The sequence below is a fragment of the Cottoperca gobio genome, chromosome 8 (genome assembly GCF_900634415.1).
Source record: "Cottoperca gobio chromosome 8, fCotGob3.1, whole genome shotgun sequence".
In the NCBI taxonomy this organism is placed as follows: Eukaryota; Metazoa; Chordata; class Actinopteri; order Perciformes; family Bovichtidae; genus Cottoperca; species Cottoperca gobio.
In genome coordinates this window covers 9,341,609-9,357,848 of record NC_041362.1, presented here as the reverse complement: position 1 = coordinate 9,357,848, position 16,240 = coordinate 9,341,609, and the positions used below count along the sequence as shown (strand labels likewise).

At 40.3% G+C, this 16,240-nt stretch overlaps 2 protein-coding genes across 2 annotated transcripts; both read left to right on the top strand.

Annotated features, from left to right (window-relative positions):
• Positions 1 to 1,809: 1,809 nt before the first annotated feature.
• LOC115011917 (cytochrome P450 2K1-like) lies at positions 1,810 to 5,727 on the top strand. The gene is made up of 9 exons (XM_029437197.1): positions 1,810 to 2,007; positions 2,179 to 2,341; positions 2,422 to 2,571; positions 2,664 to 2,824; positions 3,489 to 3,668; positions 4,591 to 4,732; positions 4,849 to 5,033; positions 5,135 to 5,276; positions 5,356 to 5,727. The coding sequence occupies exons 1-9, from the start codon at positions 1,810 to 1,812 to the stop codon at positions 5,541 to 5,543; spliced, it is 1,509 nt and encodes a 502-aa protein (XP_029293057.1). The 3' UTR covers positions 5,544 to 5,727.
• A 3,327-nt stretch (positions 5,728 to 9,054) lies between these two features.
• LOC115011916 (cytochrome P450 2K1-like) lies at positions 9,055 to 13,365 on the top strand. The gene is made up of 9 exons (XM_029437196.1): positions 9,055 to 9,331; positions 9,502 to 9,664; positions 9,745 to 9,894; positions 9,991 to 10,151; positions 11,128 to 11,307; positions 12,233 to 12,374; positions 12,491 to 12,675; positions 12,777 to 12,918; positions 12,998 to 13,365. The coding sequence occupies exons 1-9, from the start codon at positions 9,134 to 9,136 to the stop codon at positions 13,183 to 13,185; spliced, it is 1,509 nt and encodes a 502-aa protein (XP_029293056.1). The 5' UTR covers positions 9,055 to 9,133; the 3' UTR covers positions 13,186 to 13,365.
• The last annotated feature ends 2,875 nt before the right edge of the window (positions 13,366 to 16,240 follow it).

Genomic DNA, 16,240 nt, shown 5'->3' with positions numbered 1-16,240 from the left:
ATTATTTTTAGCGCAAAGCATCGACATCTTTCCCTCAGCTTTGGTCACTAGGTTTGCCTCTGACACAGTTCTTGTCACACATGAAGTCATTGACAGTGTATGTTTTTGTGCTTCTTGGCGTGCTTGTGCTTGGACGATTGTTCATTCTGGCGAACATCGCTTATTCCGCCGTGTGCGATGCTAACATCTGAATGGCACACTTTACAAAAAGCACGAGTTGTCCCGACTCTGCTTTTAATAAATAAGGGAAGGTCTCCTCCCATTTGGTACTTACATAAAGTTTTAACTTGTTTGGCAGGTTAAACCGCGTCTCCATCTATCTCCCGTTCACTGTGACTCTCATCATATGTTCGCGTCTTCTTCTTTTGTGTTATTGTTCCTGTTTTCTTCTTCTGTGTGTTTACTGGCGGATAACGTTTTTCAGCTAATGTTAAACATAATACTGTCATCTGCTCTACCGGAGGCCACTTTACACTTTTTTTAATTAGGCCTTTTTAAATTTATTTTTGAAAGGTTAAAAATATGGGATAATTACAGGAAAATATGTATACGGGAGAAAAACGGGATGGAAGTAAAAATACGGGATAATCCCGGGAAAAACGGGAGAGTTGACAGGTATGGATATCTGCGATCACAGCTGGATCAGCTGACAGTCGACTTTTACAGCTGTGGAGACTTTTGATGGAGTTTGTGTGTGCACACATGTGCACTGTGTAATAAAGGCCCAGTTATCACTGCCAGAGCAGCAGCAGCAGTCTGGTACCTGTCTAACAAACACCTGCACATGAATAACAACCTGCAGTCTGTCTTTATACGGAATACTGTGTCCTGCTAAGACGGGGACCTTTTCTACGGGCAGAATGCATTTATATTATTTGTGTCAATATGTTATGATATTCTGATTGTGAACTCTTTATTTATAACCCAGAATATGCTTATGGAGTCTGTTGAACACTGGACATTATTTATTAGACTTAATGTTTCAGGGACAATGCATAATTCATATCAAACACTCAGGTATGATCAGCCTCACATGTGACTGAATGGAGATGACGATAAATAAAAATGTAAATGCAAAAAGTGTTTCTTGCTGACAGACAGACTCTTTGATTCTCTCTTAATTAAATTGTATCTATAATCAACGTTAATGGGAGAAATAACAGATCATGAACAGATAACTATTTCTTATAAATTAAGAAAGTTGTTTGTAGTTTGTTGTTTGTGGTAAGCTAGATGTTAAATCCAACAACACATATAATATTAAAACAGTGTTGCAATTAAGTTTAATCTGGTGTCTGTCTTCACTGCGGTATTTCAGTGATGTTGAAAGATCAGATCAGTCCGATCAGCTGTGGTGTACAATCAATAACTGATATCCAATGAGGCGGCGTGTCGGCTGCTGAAAGACTTCCGTGTCGGCTGCTCTCGTGTGTCCTCGCTCATCGCTGCTCAGAGATCGCTCCTCGCTCCTCCCATGGGTGTATTAAATGAAAGGTCCTAAGAGCAGAAATAAGAGATTTGGGAGGGTCTTCAAGAAGGTGCTTCAGAACAACGTCCGGTCTAAGAGAATATCTAGGAGTGAGGACCTATCAAATAAGAGACTTGGGACGATCCTTGTTCTACCGCCCCACCCAGAGAGGTGAAAGGAGGTTACATCTTTGCAGACACTTCAAACAGGTTGAAACCGCAGGTAGAAACTAGAAACGCTATTTTTGACAACCAGGGATTTATCTCTTCATTTAACTTTGAAAACAGCCGTTCAGTGAAAAGGTTTTGTAAAACAAGTCAGATCCAGGTGACAGCAGAATCATGTTGGAAGATCTTTTCCAGTTTTCCATTTCAGTCTACTTGTCGGTGGCCATTATAGGCCTGCTGTTCCTCCACCTTTGTTACTCCAGCTTCAGCTCCCAGGACAAGAAGTTGGAGCCTCCAGGGCCTACACCTCTTCCCCTGCTTGGTAACCTGCTTCAGGTGGATCTCAAAAGACTCGACCGCTCTCTTGTTGATGTGAGAAATGTGTTGTATGTCTTTAAATCATTAAGCTTCCATAGAAGACAATTAAGGTATGTTTTTTTAATTAATTTTTGTATGTATTCAGTATTGGTAAGTGAATTTCAGTAAATTACATTTCTTATAGAGGACAGTGAGTCTCACTTTTACTTGCCTCCATCTTTTTAGCTGTCCAAAAAATATGGTCCAGTGTTTAGAGTCTACTTTGGAATGAAGAAGGTGGTGGTCCTGGCAGGATACAAGACAGTCAGACAGGCTCTGGTCAACCATGCTGAGGAATTTGGAGATCGAGAGGTCGCTCCAATATTCTATGATTTCAACAAAGGAAACGGTAGAGAGAAATGTTTGTTTGTTTGTTTTACTGGCCTTTTTCTGTCCTTGTATAAACAAGCCAACCACTCTTGTTTTCAGGCATAATATTTACCAATGGCGACTTGTGGAAAGAAATGAGGCATTTTGCTCTAAGTACACTGAGAGATTTTGGGATGGGCAAAAGGATTAGTCAAGATAAAATCATAGATGAATGTGGCTACCTGAGTGAAGAATTTGAACAACAGGAAGGTAACATGATCTTTTCTAAAACTCTACACCTCTTTATATGGCAACAGTCCTTTGAATGAGTTGCACTCACTATCTAACTTTATCTCTCTCAGGTAAAGCCTTCGACAACGCCCAGACTATTAATTATGCAGCTTCAAATATTATATCAGCTCTCATGTTTGGAAAGAGGTTTGACTACAAGGACCCTGACTTCAAAGCTATGGTGGAAAAAGACCACGAGGTCATTCGTCTGACCGGAACAGCATCCATCCTGGTACTAGAGAGTGATTTCAGATCTAGTGATTTCAGATGATTAAGAAGAAAATCTGAGTCTTAAGAGCTTAAAAAGTCTTCAACAGGGGGTCCGTGACCCCTAGGGGGTCCGCGGAGGTACTTTATTTTTTCCCAACCAATTTTTACACACACACACACACACACACACACACACACACCTTCACCTACAGAAAGAGACAGAGCGGACCGTCGCATGGACCTCTTTAAGCCTCCTCTAAGCAATATATAGATAGATAGATAGTAGGGGGTCCCTGCTCCATCTCTCCATCATTTTGGGGGTCCTTGATCTGAAAAAACGTTGAAGACTCCTGACTTAAACTGTTGTCGTCCTTAAAATATTTGGTAAAATTTTATTCTTCATTTTAAATTGTAAATAATAATTTCCTAAGAAGCATCCTGGATATAACCGTCTAATTTGGTACTAACTATAAGGTAAATATTTGTTCATTATTTATTTGAAACTTAATTTTGGATTATTATTATTATTATTATTATTATTATTATTATTATTATTATTATTATTATTATTATTTATATTTGCCTGCACACACACATCAGTTTTAATATTTCTTTGGAAGGGTACCATCTGAACACTTCAGATCTGATGGCTGTTAACATTAGTTCTGTATTCTGCCCCTTTACAGATATACAACACGTTTCCTTGGCTGGGCCCTTTTCTTAAAAACTGGAGGGATTTGATGAAACACACGGAGGCCAGCAGGCAAGAAACAAGGAACATAATAGCGGACCTGAAGGAGACTTTGAACCCTGAGATGTGCAGATGCTTTGTGGATGCATTCCTGACCCATAAACTAAACCTGGAGGTGAGGTGTCTTACTCCAGTGAATCCACTCCTAGCCTTATAATACTGATGAACAATAAATAACCCTAACCCAAATAGACAAATCACTAGCTTGACGACATACGAAAATATGAATTTAACTACACATGTGCAGCATTTAGAAAAATTGCAGCAAGTCCCTGACAACACAACTAAAACTGCTTCCAGGCGACACTTTAAAGTGATGCAAAGGCAGCGCTTGTTGTTTTGGTTAGTTATTGAATTTGGTTATCCATCAGTGGTGTTGGAAAATGACCTTTGAGTTTTTTTTAACAGCCAGAACAGTGATACAGATATTGTTTCCACCTTGTGAGAATGTGTGTGTGTGTGTGTGTGTGTGTGTGTGTGTGTGTGTCATTGTGGCAACATGTGGTCCTTAGGGAGTCTTACTGTAGCAGGAATGACCACAGAAGAGGTTTAGAGTACAGGTGTTTATAATCCCGTCTCTCTGTCTGTGGAAACTTTCACAAACCTTTACAGATGTGTAGTTTAGATCAAAATGAAGGTACATTTCTAAGATTGCTGTGGTCTGAGCAAGGGGGGGCAAAAAGGCTTTTTTCCCACTTTTCACCCCTGTCCAGATTTGACGTTGGGGCAAGATGGTCTTTAGATATTATAATATCTGAATCATGTGATCACAATGAAGGATAGACTTCATCAGCCAATAACTTCAGAAGCCACAAAAAACCACAAGCTGTCCCTGTCATGTGCATCCTCTTTTAGTGTCCCCTGGAAAGAGCTTCCATTGGGTTTGGAGCTTCTCCTCTAAATGCTGCACATGTGTTGTCAAATTGGTGAAGAGCTTTCTTCATTTGCTTGTGTTGTTTCTATTTGCATGTGCTTTCTTAATTTGCAGTGTGTTGAGCTCTCGGGGCCACCGTACTTTCTTTCTCTATGTTTTCTAGGAGTCTGAAATAAAAGATTCACACTATCATGATGACAACCTGGTCTACAGCGTGAAAAATCTGTTTGGAGCTGGGACTGATACTACAGGAAAAACACTTCAGTGGGGTCTACTTTTCATGGCCAAGTACCCTCATTTTCAAGGTGTAAAAACAAACCCACTCACTTGTCCCTGGTGAAATTACAGTGTTTCCGCTTTAGTCCCAATTTTATGTACTTGTACATTCATCCAATTTAATCTAAATGTTATGCGAGTCCAGAACAGGTCCACGAGGAGTTGAGCAGGGTGGTTGGATGCCGTCAGGTCCGAGTAGATGACCGTAAGAACCTGCCGTACACTGATGCTGTCATCCACGAGACACAGAGACTGGGCAACATTGTTCCATTGGCCATTCCTCACAAAACCAGCCAAGACGTCACATTCCAGGGTTACTTTATCAAAAAGGTCAGACGCACAAACACATTTGTTTTTGTAAGATTGTTTCCAACAGTTCTTTGGTGCCAATACTTTCAATGATACACCTTCCGCTCTGCTTTTGCCTACAGGGGACTACTGTGTTTCCTCTTCTTACGTCTGTCCTGCATGATGAGAGTGAATGGGAAACCCCATACACCTTCAACCCTTCCCACTTCCTGGATAAGGAGGGTAAATTTATGAGGAGAGACGCCTTCATCCCTTTTTCTGCAGGTACAACCATTTTGTCTAGATATAATACGATTCTAAAGACGTGATGTAGTTAACTTGCTGCAATTCTTTGTTCTCACAGGTCGCAGGGTGTGTCCCGGAGAGAGTCTGGCCAGAATGGAGCTTTTCCTCTTCTTCACCTACCTCCTCCAGCGCTTTCGTTTCACTCCTCCACCTGGAGTTACAGAGGATGAACTGGATCTGACACCAGCTGTGGGCTTCACCCTCAGTCCTTCACCTCATGAGCTGTGTGCTGTTAGTTGCCAATGAGGAAGAGAGCTAGAGCACGGCATTATAACTGGATGTATAATTGAATTCAGAGTATTTAGATCCCACACTACACAGCTTCTCTGCTCCCTTCACTGGCTACCAGTGGTGTCCAGAATCTGCTTCAAGACTCTGGTGCTGGCCTACCGTGCTGTGACTGGATCAGCCCCTTCCTACATCCAGGCCATGGTCGAATCATACAACCCAGCACGTTCACTTCGCTCTGCATCGGCCAATCGGCTCGCCACTCCCTCACTGCGAGAGGGACTCAGATTCTCCTCAAACAAAACCCGCCTGTTTGCTATCCTGGCTCCAAAATAGTGGAAAGACCTCCCCATTGATGCACTTACATTGGTTTGGCTTATTTGAAGCTAATGTACTTGCAAGATTCTTGCTGTTTGGAGTTGTATCCTCATGATTATTTGTACTTCTTGTAAGTCACTTTGGACAAAAGCATCAGCTAAATGAACTGTAATGTAAATCTAGAGGATTTATCAGGAGACTATTTATTTCAGTCACTTAAGACAGCAAATGATCTGAAATGGGATTGAGGAAAATGTTAGTTTCTTTTGTAATTTTGTAAATAGAAAATGTGAAGGACTGTTGATGTATATGCATTATTTTTAGAAGCAGACGGCTACATTAACCTTCCTGCTTCTAGTCCACTATTGCAAATGGCAGAAATCATGTCATATTGCTATAAATACATTTAGATCTGTCTCTTCATATAGCCTTATACCTAATGTTCATCCAAAATTACAATAACAATCAGTTATATACCAATCTTTTACTTTGGTCCCTGTGTTTTTTCCCCTTAGAGAAATACTGAATCATTTAAAAAACACGCACTGTCATAACATTTCGTAACCATAGTTACGTATCAGCATCTCAGGAAAAATATAAAATAATAAAACTCCAAATTCTTTAGTGGCATTTCTGCCACCTTGTAAACCTCTTCTCGTTTTTCATTGGGATGTTTAAGAGCTTCTTGGTTTTTGCAACAGTCCCCGTGTGTGTGTATAAGTGTACAATCAAATTAACACGTCTAGCGTTTTATAGACTAGACACGGGTAGCCAATAGATAGTGTGCAAACACGTGACAAAACTGTGTGACGTATGCGTGCAACGCCATGTTGGATGATATACAAATCAACAATGCCGTCTAAAGCGAACAACAACAGCAATACAACTCCGACTTCTTCAGAGTATTCTGACTCTCTGGAGTCCTCTGCAAAGGCAAGATTCAGAGGAAAAAGACCAAATTTGGGGCCGTGACCCGTACACGCTAAAGCCGTCGGATTATATTGAGGATTTAGATTCATTACCGCCGATTGAATATCCGGATATTGTGAACTACCTTGTGCTACAAACGTCGTGGGCAACCAACGCACAAATGAAGTCATACAAGAGCTTAGATGCTTATAATATCTTTGTTTCTGGCTGGTTGGTAGTCTTCTTACCAAACCACTGAAAGATGACAGGGTGCTCGTCCATGCCCGTGTAAATCACTCGCAAAGAGGTTGAGATACACCGCTCAAGCCGTGGTTTGTGAGTGAGAAGAGCGGTGATATTATCCTCGCACACTGTGATTGTATGGCTGGATTAAGCGAAGCATGTTCTCACATTGGTGCTTTGCTTTTCACAAGTGAAGTAGTCTCAACAATAAGCCAAACAAAAACATGCACAGAAGAAAAGAGCGAATGGCTGCCATCACAGGTAAAGAAAGTGCCTTATTTACCAGTCAGCGATATGGAGAAGTAAGGTCTTACAGTGTTCGGGTATATCAAAAGCACAAATGCTTAACGTAAACATTGAAAACATAGCTTTAGCATGAGCTCTTACCAGATATAAAGTGGACGCCACACACACGGGTGAATTGTGCTTTTCCTTCTGTTAAATCCTCACGAGTTATGTTGCTAAACCAGCTTACGGCGTTCGGTAGACAGCAATTCATCCCTCTTTTGTGGATCGTTGTTTTTGATGATTTTACGAAATCTAAAGAACCATTTCTCTGGGTCACGAGTAGCGTTATGACCACAATTATACACTGCACACACGATTGGCATTTTCTTAGACGTTTAAATACAAAGACAATTACGAAGCGTTGCAGCAAGTCACACACGAACGGGCGCTGTCTTGGTTGTGTATATCATCCAACATGGCTGATTTACGGGTTGGGACGTAAGCGTGACGTCACATGCACACGATCTATATTTGATCCTAAGTAAAAGATAAAAATACAATTGTACCTGCATCTGTATGACAATATTAAATATTTATCTTAGTATGCGCAGTTTACTAGTAAATGCATGGAAAGACGCAAGGACACCATGCGAGGTAAGAGGAAACGAGGAAATGTGTTTTTAGATAAATGAGAAGTCCTTTCCTCTGAAGCGTCACGTGACGCGACGTCCGTGTCTGATATCGGCGATCACAGCTGGATCAGCTGACAGTCGACTTTTACAGCTGTGGAGACTTTTGATGGAGTGTGCACTGTGTAATAAAGGCCCAGTTATCACTGCCAGAGCAGCAGCAGCAGTCTGGTACCTGTCTAACAAACACCTGCACATGAATAACAACCTGCAGTCTGTCTTTATACGGAATACTGTGTCCTGCTAAGACGGGGACCTTTTCTACGGGCAGAATGCATTTATATTATTTGTGTCAATATGTTATGATATTCTGATTGTGAACTCTTTATTTATAACCCAGAATATGCTTATGGAGTCTGTTGAACCCTGGACATTATTTATTAGACTTAATGTTTCAGGGACAACACATAATTCATATCAAACACTCAGGGATGATCAGCCTCACATGTGACTGAATGGAGATGACGATAAATACAAATGTAAATGTAAAAAGTGTTTCTTGCTGATAGACAGACTCTTTGATTCTCTCTGAATGTAATTGTATCTATAATAAACTTTAATGGGAGAAATAACAGATCATGAATAGAAAACTATTTCTTATGAATGAAGAAAGTTGTTTGTAGTTTGTTGTTTGTGGTAAGCTAGATGTTAAATCCAACAACACATATAATATTAAAACAGTGTTGCAATTGAGTTTAATCTGGTGTCTGTCTTCACTGCGGTATTTCAGTGATGTTGAAAGATCAGATCAGTCCGATCAGCTGTGGCGTACAATCAATAACTGATATCCAATGAGGGGGCGTGTCGGCTGCTGAAAGACTTCCGTGTCGGCTGCTCTCGTGTGTCCTCGCTCCTCGCTCCTCAGAGATCGCTCCTCGCTCCTCCCATGGGTGTATTAAATGAAAGGTCCTAAGAGCAGAAATAAGAGATTTGGGAGGGTCTTCAAGAAGGTGTTTCAGAACAACGTCCGGTCTAAGAGAATATCTAGGAGTGAGGACCTATCAAATAAGAGACTTGGGACGATCCTTGTTCTACAGCCCCACCCAGAGAGGTGAAAGGAGGTTACATCTTTGCAGACACTTCAAACAGGTTGAAACCGCAGGTAGAAACTAGAAACTCTATTTGTGACAACCAGGGATTTATCTCTTCATTTAACTTTGGAAACAGCCGTTCAGTGAAAAGGTTTTCTAAAAGAAGTCAGATCCAGGTGACAGCAGAATCATGTTGGAAGATCTTTTCCAGTTTTCCATTTCAGTCTACTTGTCGGTGGCCATTATGGGCCTGCTGTTCCTCCACCTTTGTTACTCCAGCTTCAGCTCCCAGGACAAGAAGTTGGAGCCTCCAGGGCCTACACCTCTTCCCCTGCTTGGTAACCTGCTTCAGGTGGATCTCAAAAGACTCGACCGCTCTCTTGTTGATGTGAGAAATGTGTTGTATGTCTTTAAATTATTAAGCTTCTATAGAAGACAATTAAGGTATGTTTTTTTATTTATTTTTGTATGTATTCAGTATTGGTAAGTGTATTTCAGTAAATTACATTTCTTATAGAGGACAGTGAGTCTCACTTTTACTTGCCTCCATCTTTTCAGCTGTCTAAAAAATATGGACCAGTGTTTAGAGTCTACTTTGGAATGAAGAAGGTGGTGGTCCTGGCAGGATACAAGACAGTCAGACAGGCTCTGGTCAACCATGCTGAGGAATTTGGAGATCGAGAGGTCACTCCAATATTCTATGATTTCAACAAAGGAAACGGTAGAGAGAAATGTTTGTTTGTTTGTTTTACTGGCCTTTTTCCGTCCTTGTATAAACAAGCCAACCACTCTTGTTTTCAGGCATAATATTTTCCAATGGCGACTTGTGGAAAGAAATGAGGCGTTTTGCTCTAAGTACACTGAGAGATTTTGGGATGGGCAGAAGGATTAGTGAAGGTAAAATCATAGAGGAATGTGGCTACCTGAGTGAAGAATTTGAACAACAAGAAGGTAACATGATCTTTTCTAAAACTCTGCACCTCTTTATATGACAACAGTCCTTTGAATGAGTTGCACTCACTATCTAACTTTATCTCTCTCTCTCAGGTAAAGCCTTCGACAACGCCCAGACAATTCATTATGCAGCTTCAAATATTATATCAGCTCTCATGTTTGGAAAGAGGTTTGACTACAAGGACTCTGACTTCAAAGCTATGGTGGAAAAAGACCACGAGATCATTCGTCTGACCGGAACAGCATCCATCCTGGTACTAGAGAGTGATTTCAGATCTAGTGACTTCAGATGATTAAGAAGAAAATCTGAGTCTTAAGAGCTTAAAAAGTCTTCGACAGGGAGTCCGTGATCCCTAGGGGGTCCGCGGAGGTACTTTATTTTTTCCCAACCAATTTTTCCCCCACAAATTGAAATGTCTTTAAATTCACATTAACTAAAACACGCAGACACACAGACAAACACACACACACACAGACACACACACACACACACACACACACACACACCTTCACCTACAGAAAGAGACAGAGCGGACCGTCGCATGGACCTTTTTAAGCCTCTTCTAAACAATATATATATATATATATATAGATATATAGATATATTTATATATATATATCTATATATCTATATATCTATATAGATATATAGATATCTATCTATCTAGATAGATAGATAGATATCTACATATATATATATATATATATATATATATATGATGATGATAGATATGATAGATAAATATGTCTGTGTGTTTTATTTATTTATATATATATATATATATATATATATATTAAATATAATATATATATATATATATATATTATATATATATATATATATATATATATATATATATATATATATATATATATATATTAGTAGGGAGTCCCTTTTCCATCATTTTGGGGTACCTTGATCTGAAAAAACGTTGAAGACTCCTAGCTTAAACTGTTGTCGTCCTTAAAATATTTGGAACATTTTATTCTGTCATTTTAAATTGTAAATAATAATTTCCTAAGAAGCATCCTGGATATAACTGTCAAATTTGGTACTAACTATAAGGTAAATATTTGTTCATTATTTATTTGAAACTTAATTTTGGATTATTATTATTATTTATATTTTCCTGCACACATCAGTTTTAATATTTATTTTGGAAGGGTACCATCTGAACACTTCAGATCTGTTGGCTGTTAACATTAGTTCTGTATTCTGCCCCTTTACAGATATACAACTCGTTTCCTTGGCTGGGCCCTTTTCTTAAAAACTGGAGGGACTTGATGAAACACGTGGAGGCCAGCATGGAGGAAACAAGGAACATAATAGCGGACCTGAAGGAGACTTTGAACCCTGAGATGTGCAGATGCTTTGTTGATGCATTCCTGACCCGTAAACTAAACCTGGAGGTGAGGTGTCTAACTCCAGTGAATCCACTCCTAGCCTTATAATACTGATGAACAATAAATAACCCTAACCCAAATAGACAAATCACTAGCTTGACGACATATGAAAATATGAATTTAACTACACATGTGCAGCATTTAGAAAAATCGCAGCAAGTACCTGACAACACAACTAAAACTGCTTCCAGGCGACACTTTAAAGTGATGCAAACGTAGCGCTTGTTGTTTTGGTTAGTTATTGAATTTGGTTATCCATCAGTGGTGTTGGAAAATTACTTTTAAGTTTTTTTTTAACAACCAGAACAGTGATACAGATATTGTTTCCACCTTGTGAGAATGTGTGTGTGTGTGTGTGTGTGTGTGTGTGTGTGTGTGTATCATTGTGGCTAAATGTGGTTCTTATGGAGTCTTACTGTAGCAGGAATGACCACAGAAGAGGTTTAGAGTACAGGTGTTTATAATCCCGTCTCTCTGTCTGTGGAAACTTTCACAAACCTTTACAGATGTGTAGTTTAGATCAAAATGAAGGTCCATTTCTAAGATTGCCGTGGTCTAAGCAAGGGGGGGCAAAAAGGCTTTTTTCCCACTTTTTACCCCTGTCCAGATTTGACGTTGAGGCAAGATGGTCTTTAGATATTATAATATCTGAATCATGTGATCACAATGAAGGATAGACTTCATCAGCCAATAACTTCAGAAGCCACAAAAAACCACAAGCTGTCCCTGTCATGTGCATCCTCTTTTAGTGTCCCCTGGAAAGAGTTTCCATTGGGTTTGGAGCTTCTCCTCTAAATGCTGCACATGTGTTGTCAAATTGGTGAAGAGCTTTCTTCATTTGCTTGTGTTGTTTCTATTTGCATGTGCTTTCTTAATTTGCAGTGTGTTGAGCTCTCGGGGCCACCGTACTTTCTTTCTCTATGTTTTCTAGGAGTCTGAAATAAAAGATTCACACTATCATGATGACAACCTGGTCTACAGCGTGAGAAATCTGTTTGCAGCTGGGACTGATACGACAGGAAATACACTTCAGTGGGGTCTACTTTTCATGGCCAAGTACCCTCATTTTCAAGGTGTAAAAACAAACCCACTCACTTGTCCCTGGTGAAATTACAGTGTTTCCGCTTTAGTCCCAATTTTATGTACTCGTACATTTATCCAATTTAATCTAAATGTTATGCGAGTCCAGAACAGGTCCAGGAGGAGCTGAGCAGGGTGGTTGGAAACCGTCAGGTCCGAGTAGATGACCGTAAGAACCTGCCGTACACTGATGCTGTCATCCACGAGACACAGAGACTGGCCAACATTGTCCCCTTGGCCATTCCTCACAAAACCAGCCAAGACGTCACATTCCAGGGTTACTTTATCAAAAAGGTCAGACGCACAAACGCATTTGTTTTTGTAAGATAGTTTCCAACAGTTCTTTGGTGCCAATACTTTCAATGATACACCTTCTGCTCTGCTTTTGCCTACAGGGGACTACTGTGTTTCCTCTTCTTACGTCTGTCCTGCATGATGAGAGCGAATGGGAAACCCCATACAACTTCAACCCTTCCCACTTCCTGGATAAGGAGGGTAAACTTATCAGGAGAGACGCCTTCATCCCTTTTTCTGCAGGTACAACCATTTTGTCTAGATATAATACGATTCTAAAGACGTGATCTAGTTAACTTGCTGCAACTCTTTGTTCTCACAGGTCGCAGGGTGTGTCCCGGAGAGAGTCTGGCCAGAATGGAGCTTTTCCTCTTCTTCACCTCCCTCCTCCAGTGCTTTCGTTTCACTCCTCCACCTGGAGTTACAGAGGATGAACTGGATCTGACACCAGTTGTGGGCTTCACCCTCAGTCCTTCACCTCATGAGCTGTGTGCTGTTAGTCGCCAATGAGGAAGAGGGCTAGAGCACGGCATTATAACTGGATGTATAATTGAATTCAGAGTATTTAGATCCCACACTACACAGCTTCTCTGCTCCCTTCACTGGCTACCAGTGGTGTCCAGAATCTGCTTCAAGACTCTGGTGCTGGCCTACCGTGCTGTGACTGGATCAGCCCCTTCCTACATCCAGGCCATGGTCGAATCATACAACCCAGCACGTTCACTTCGCTCTGCATCGGCCAATCGGCTCGCCACTCCCTCACTGCGAGAGGGACTCAGATTCTCCTCAAACAAAACCCGCCTGTTTGCTATCCTGGCTCCAAAATAGTGGAAAGACCTCCCCATAGATGTCAGCAGACCGTCTTCACAACTTCTGTCGCAGACTGAAAGTTCACCTGTTTCGACTGCACCTCGGCGAATGAGAGAGAGGAGGGGGGGGGGGGGGAACAAAACAAAACAGTTATTTGTATGTTGCACTTACATTGGTTTGGCTTATTTGTAGCTAATGTACTTGCAAGATTCTTGCTGTTTGTAGTTGTATCCTCATGATTATTTGTACTTCTTGTAAGTCACTTTGGACAAAAGCATCAGCTAAATGAACTATAATGTAAATCTAGAGGATTTATCAGGAGACAGTTTATTTCAGTCACTTAAGACAGCAAATGATCTGAAATGGGATTGAGGAAAATGTTAGTTTCTTTTGTAATTTTGTAAATAGAAAATGTGAAGGACTGTTGATGTATATGCATTATTTTTAGAAGCAGACGGCTACATTAACCTTCCTGCTTCTAGTCCACTATTGCAAATGGCAGAAATCATGTCATATTGCTATAAATACATTTAGATCTGTCTCTTCACATAGCCTTATACCTAATGTTCATCCAAAATGACAATAAACATCAGTTATATACCAATCTTTTACTTTGGTCCCTGTGTTTTTTTTCCCCTCAGAGAAATACTGAATAATTTAAAAAACACGCACTGTCATAACATTTCGTAACCATAGTTACGTATCAGCATCTCAGGAAAAATATTATTAAATCATAAAACTCCAAATTCTTTAGTGGCATTTCTGCCACCTTGTAAACCTCTTCTCGTTTTTCGTTGGGATGTTTAAGAGCTTCTTGGTTTTTGCAACACTCCCCGTGTGTGTGTATAAGTGTACAATCAAATTAACACGTCTAGCGTTTTATAGACTAGACACGGGTAGCCTATATTTGATCCCAAGTAAAAGATACAAATACAATTGTACCTTAAGTTGTTTGCATCTGTATGACAATATTAAGTCCTTTCCTCTGAAGCGTCACGTAAAGCGACGTCCGTGTCTGATATCTGCATACCTGTCAACATTGGAATTTCAAAATAAAGGAAATGTTTTGCCGGACTCCGCCCATACTTTAACAGCTCTCAGCCACCAATGTAAACGTAAACACATAAGGGACGGGTACATGTTTATTTAAAGTATGTATTACTTGTACAGACATGTTTATAAGATTTTTGTATTTTATTTGATGAGTTATTATCAATTTATTTGATGATGAGTTGTGTGGCTTTTGTTTCCCCCACGAGGACTTCCATGCGATGTCAGAGTCTGGAAACATGTCCGCTACACTGCGACTGAAATCATCGCAGAAGCAGAAGGCTACATTATTTTTAGCGCAAAGCATCGACATCTTTCCCTCAGCTTTGGTCACTTGGTTTGCCTCTGACACAGTTCTTGTCACACATGAAGTCATTGACAGTGTATGTTTTTGTGCTTCTTGGCGTGCTTGTGCTTGGACGATTGTTCATTCTGGCGAACATCGCTTATTCCGCCGTGTGCGATGCTAACATCTGAATGGCACACTTTACAAAAAGCACGAGTTGTCCCGACTCTGCTTTTAATAAATAAGGGAAGGTCTCCTCCCATTTGGTACTTACATAAAGTTTTAACTTGTTTGGCAGTGTGAAGTAAATAAACTCCTGATTGTATTGTGTCACATTTAATGATTATCACATGTACTTGTACACCTCAATCAAAATGTATTATGTATTGTGTCACATTTAATGATTATCACATGTACTCGTACACCTCAATCAAAATGTATTATGTATTGTGTCACATTTAATGATTATCACATGTACTCGTCCACCTCAATCAAAATGTATTATTGCACAACATGTATTTCTGCACAAATGTATAATGAGCACTATTTAGTTATGAATGTGAAGCACTGTAGGTTCTGTTCAAAGAGTTTCAGGTCCACCTCCATCTCGCCACAACAAGACGGCCCACCAAGGGGCATAACCGCTCCAACATGGACCAATGAGGGACGACGACACCCTTCAGTAGAGAATATAGCAAAATGTTTATGATGTTTTTGGACCACTTTACTTGTACCAACAGACAGCTAACTGGCTCTTTATTGATTCGGACTGTGGACTTGGTGTGTGAAAGTGTCCTCGGCTGAGGGTATTTTTTGACATTGCTGTCATCATCACTTTAAATAAATAAGTATCTTGATCAACTAGAAGTTTACTGGATTCAATTGAAAGACTATCTCAGCGCCCTTTGGGCTTCAAAACCCCACAGCAGGTTAAACCGCGTCTCCATCTATCTCCCGTTCACTGTGACTCTCATCATATGTTCGCGTCTTCTTCTTTTGTGTTATTGTTCCTGTTTTCTTCTTCTGTGTGTTTACTGGCGGATAACGTTTTTCAGCTAATGTTAAACATAATACTGTCATCTGCTCTACCGGAGGCCACTTTACACTTTTTTTAATTAGGCCTTTTTAAATTTATTTTTGAAAGGTTAAAAATATGGGATAATTACAGGAAAATATGTAAACGGGAGAAAAACGGGATGGAAGTAAAAATACGGGATAATCCCGGGAAAAACGGGAGGGTTGACAGGTATGGATATCTGCGATCACAGCTGGATCAGCTGACAGTCGACTTTTACAGCTGTGGAGACTTTTGATGGAGTTTGTGTGTGCACACATGTGCACTGTGTAATAAAGGCCCAGTTATCACTGCCAGAGCAGCAGCAGCAGTCTGGTACCTGTCTAACAAACACCTGCACATGA

What these genes read in the sequence shown, in the direction of transcription:
- LOC115011916 (XM_029437196.1), top strand. Translation starts at nt 9,134, where the DNA reads ATGTTGGAAGATCTTTTCCAGTTTTCCATTTCAGTCTACTTGTCGGTG. An exon ending in CCGGAACAGCATCCATCCTG is followed by an intron (nt 10,152 to 11,127) that starts GTACTAGAGAGT and finishes GCCCCTTTACAG; the next exon opens with ATATACAACTCGTTTCCTTG. An exon ending in CAAGTACCCTCATTTTCAAG is followed by an intron (nt 12,375 to 12,490) that starts GTGTAAAAACAA and finishes ATGCGAGTCCAG; the next exon opens with AACAGGTCCAGGAGGAGCTG.
- LOC115011917 (XM_029437197.1), top strand. Translation starts at nt 1,810, where the DNA reads ATGTTGGAAGATCTTTTCCAGTTTTCCATTTCAGTCTACTTGTCGGTG. An exon ending in TCGACCGCTCTCTTGTTGAT is followed by an intron (nt 2,008 to 2,178) that starts GTGAGAAATGTG and finishes CCATCTTTTTAG; the next exon opens with CTGTCCAAAAAATATGGTCC. An exon ending in CAAGTACCCTCATTTTCAAG is followed by an intron (nt 4,733 to 4,848) that starts GTGTAAAAACAA and finishes ATGCGAGTCCAG; the next exon opens with AACAGGTCCACGAGGAGTTG.